Below are 2,612 nucleotides of genomic sequence, written 5' to 3' on the forward strand. Positions count from 1 at the left end.
TTGAGTGGTAGGGCTCGAGTCATCGTTAGGAGAGAATTTTATTTTAAAAGTGTCATCTTAAACTGCAAGGATGTCTGTTAAACATCACAATTAAACATGCCAAAGGAGAAGCCATGTTGTCACAATGCCCACTTACCCCCCCAGACACCTCAAACCCACCCTTGCTGACCTTCTAACCCCCCCTTTTTTTCTTTTTTTTTCTTTTTATTAAACAAGAGAAAGTAGACAGATACATGTTGGTAAATGCTAACTGTCTGTATTCACATAGACACAGTGTAATCTCTGAGCCCAATATACAGAGAAAGGAAAAAAGCTAGAATTCTATGCACTACTACACAGGGGCCTAGCACCCTCCAGCCTCCAGCAGAGCCAAAGGGGCTGGAGGGCTTTTCTTTTTTCCCACAGAGCACGGTGGTGGTGGTGTTGAATCCACAGTTCAAGACAAGAAAAGATAAAAATGAATGTAGAACAGAGTAGTGGAGATTCTTTTCCCATTGTATTTTGCTCAAGACATTTCCCCAAAAATAAGTTGAGAACCATGGTATTGAGAAGCGAGACCTCAGAAACAGGGCGACTGAGCACAAGAGGGATTGGGGACGGGAGGGAAATGACTGCAACTTGCTCCCAGGGACTGGAGAAATTTAAAAAATAAAAAGAAAATAAAAAAAGAGAGTCGGAATCCATCAGTCTTCTGTGCTAGTCATCCTCGCCTTCATCCTCCTCTCCTTCTTCCCCTTCATCATCATCTTCATCTTCATCTTCTTCCCCTTCATCTCCTTCTTCATCAATATCTTCCAAGCCTTCTTCTTCTTCATCATCATCGTCATCATCTTCTGCCTCTCCCTCTTCATCGTCCATATCAGGAACCAAATAGTACTGCAAGGGGTTTGGCCAAATGTCGTCTTTGATGACCTCTCCTAACTCATCTGCACCTGCATCAGAGTGGTCAGTAAACCAGGTAAAGAAGCTCTCTGGCTCTTCGTGTTGTCTCTTCCTGCTGGCCTTATTCTGTGTTTGACTCGAGCGTTTTGTCAAATCCTTTCCAGATTTCCATTTGATTTCAGTGGACTTTGAGGATGGGTCACCACTCTCATTCAGATGAAATTCTTTGGAGAGAACTTTATTTTCGAAGTAGGGATTTTCATCAAAATAAAAATCTATTCTGTAACCTGATTTAATGTCTTCAAATTCTGTTACTTCAACTCTGGTTAAATAATGCAGAGCCTCTTCGTCTTCCTCCCCAAGCAGTGCAGACACTTGTGGATGGTTGACAAATAACGGTTGGCGGAGTTTGTTATATTTTTGTTCTACTTTTAGTATTTCCTCACTTGCTTGTTCATTAAGTCTGTCTGTTTCATTTTGTACTTCGTCAATGTGTTCAATTGCTTCTTGCTGTTCTTTTTCTCCCTTCGGCAGGCCGGGAGAGGCAGACTTGTCCTCCAGTTTCGGGGATGGAGCCGATTTGGGTTTCTTGGACTGAGGCAGAAGCGCAGATTGCCGTTTTTGGGGCCATGACACGAGGGAAGTGGCTAGAGGCCAGAGGCCAGATGCAGAGAGCAGGAAGAAACTCGCAGGAACTCGAGCAATAGGATTCTTAAAGAGATATTCTATATCCTTAACCATCAAGGAAATGCAAGTAAAAAACTACTTTGAGATTTCATCTTACACCAGAGAGAATAGCCAATTTTAAAAGGTCAATTCAGAACAAAGCGGACAATGAGGACTGCTGAGAAGTCAAGAACAATGGCACTGGGTTTTGATCCTAATGCACATACTGGCTTTGTGGGAGCCTAGGCAGTTTGGATGTTCACCTTACTAGACCTGGAAGGAGGTGGGAGGTCCTTGGTCTTCCCACAGGGTAGGGAACCCTCACTGAGGGAGGGGGACTTGATTGGGGGAGGGGGAGGGAAATGGAAGGCGGTGGCGGGGAGGAGGCAGAAATCTTTAATAAACAAATAAATTAATAAAAAAAATAAAAGGTCAATTCAAAAAATGGCAGCTCATTCTGGCAAAAATGTGGAGTGAGGGGACCACTTATCCATTTTGGTAGAAGTGCAAACTTATATAACTACTATGGGAATCAGCATGGTGGCTGCAAAAGAGTATGGGAATTGATCTACCTTGAGATCCAGCTAAATCACTGTTTGGTATATACCCAAGCAATGCTTCATCTTACCACAGAGACACTTGCTCAACCATGTTCATTTCTGCTCTGTTTATAATAGTCAGAAATTGGAAACTACCTCGCTTTCCCTCAACCAAAGAATGGATGAAGAAACTGAGGTATATTCACACAACATAATATTACTCAGTCGTTTAAAAAAATGAAACTATGAAGTTTTCAGGCAAATGGATAGAACTAGAAAAAATATCATCCTGAGTGAGGTATCCCAGATCAAGAGAGAGAAATATGTTTTGTATTTTTATATGCAGATATTAGCTGTTAAGGTGATGATAACCAAGGTACAATCAATCCATAGAATCACATAGGCATGGTATAGAGTGAGGGACTGAGGAAAGAGAGATCAGATATCTTTAGGAAAGGAAAATGGAATAGATAATTGTGGATGGATAAAGGAAGAGGACTAGAATGAGAGTATCATGCAGGAAAA

General features: G+C 41.8%; 1 protein-coding gene across 1 annotated transcript; it reads right to left on the reverse strand.

Annotated features, from left to right (window-relative positions):
• Positions 1-234: 234 nt before the first annotated feature.
• On the reverse strand, positions 235-1,623 carry LOC126492193 (protein SET-like). Its single transcript, XM_050128371.1, has one exon. It carries the CDS (start codon positions 1,621-1,623, stop codon positions 697-699), a length of 927 nt encoding a protein of 308 aa, XP_049984328.1. The 3' UTR covers positions 235-696.
• Positions 1,624-2,612: the final 989 nt, after the last annotated feature.

This window comes from Alexandromys fortis, unplaced genomic scaffold (genome assembly GCF_014885135.2).
Source record: "Alexandromys fortis isolate MF-2015 unplaced genomic scaffold, M_Fortis_MF-2015_v1.1 scaffold_288, whole genome shotgun sequence".
NCBI classification, from domain to species: Eukaryota; Metazoa; Chordata; class Mammalia; order Rodentia; family Cricetidae; genus Alexandromys; species Alexandromys fortis.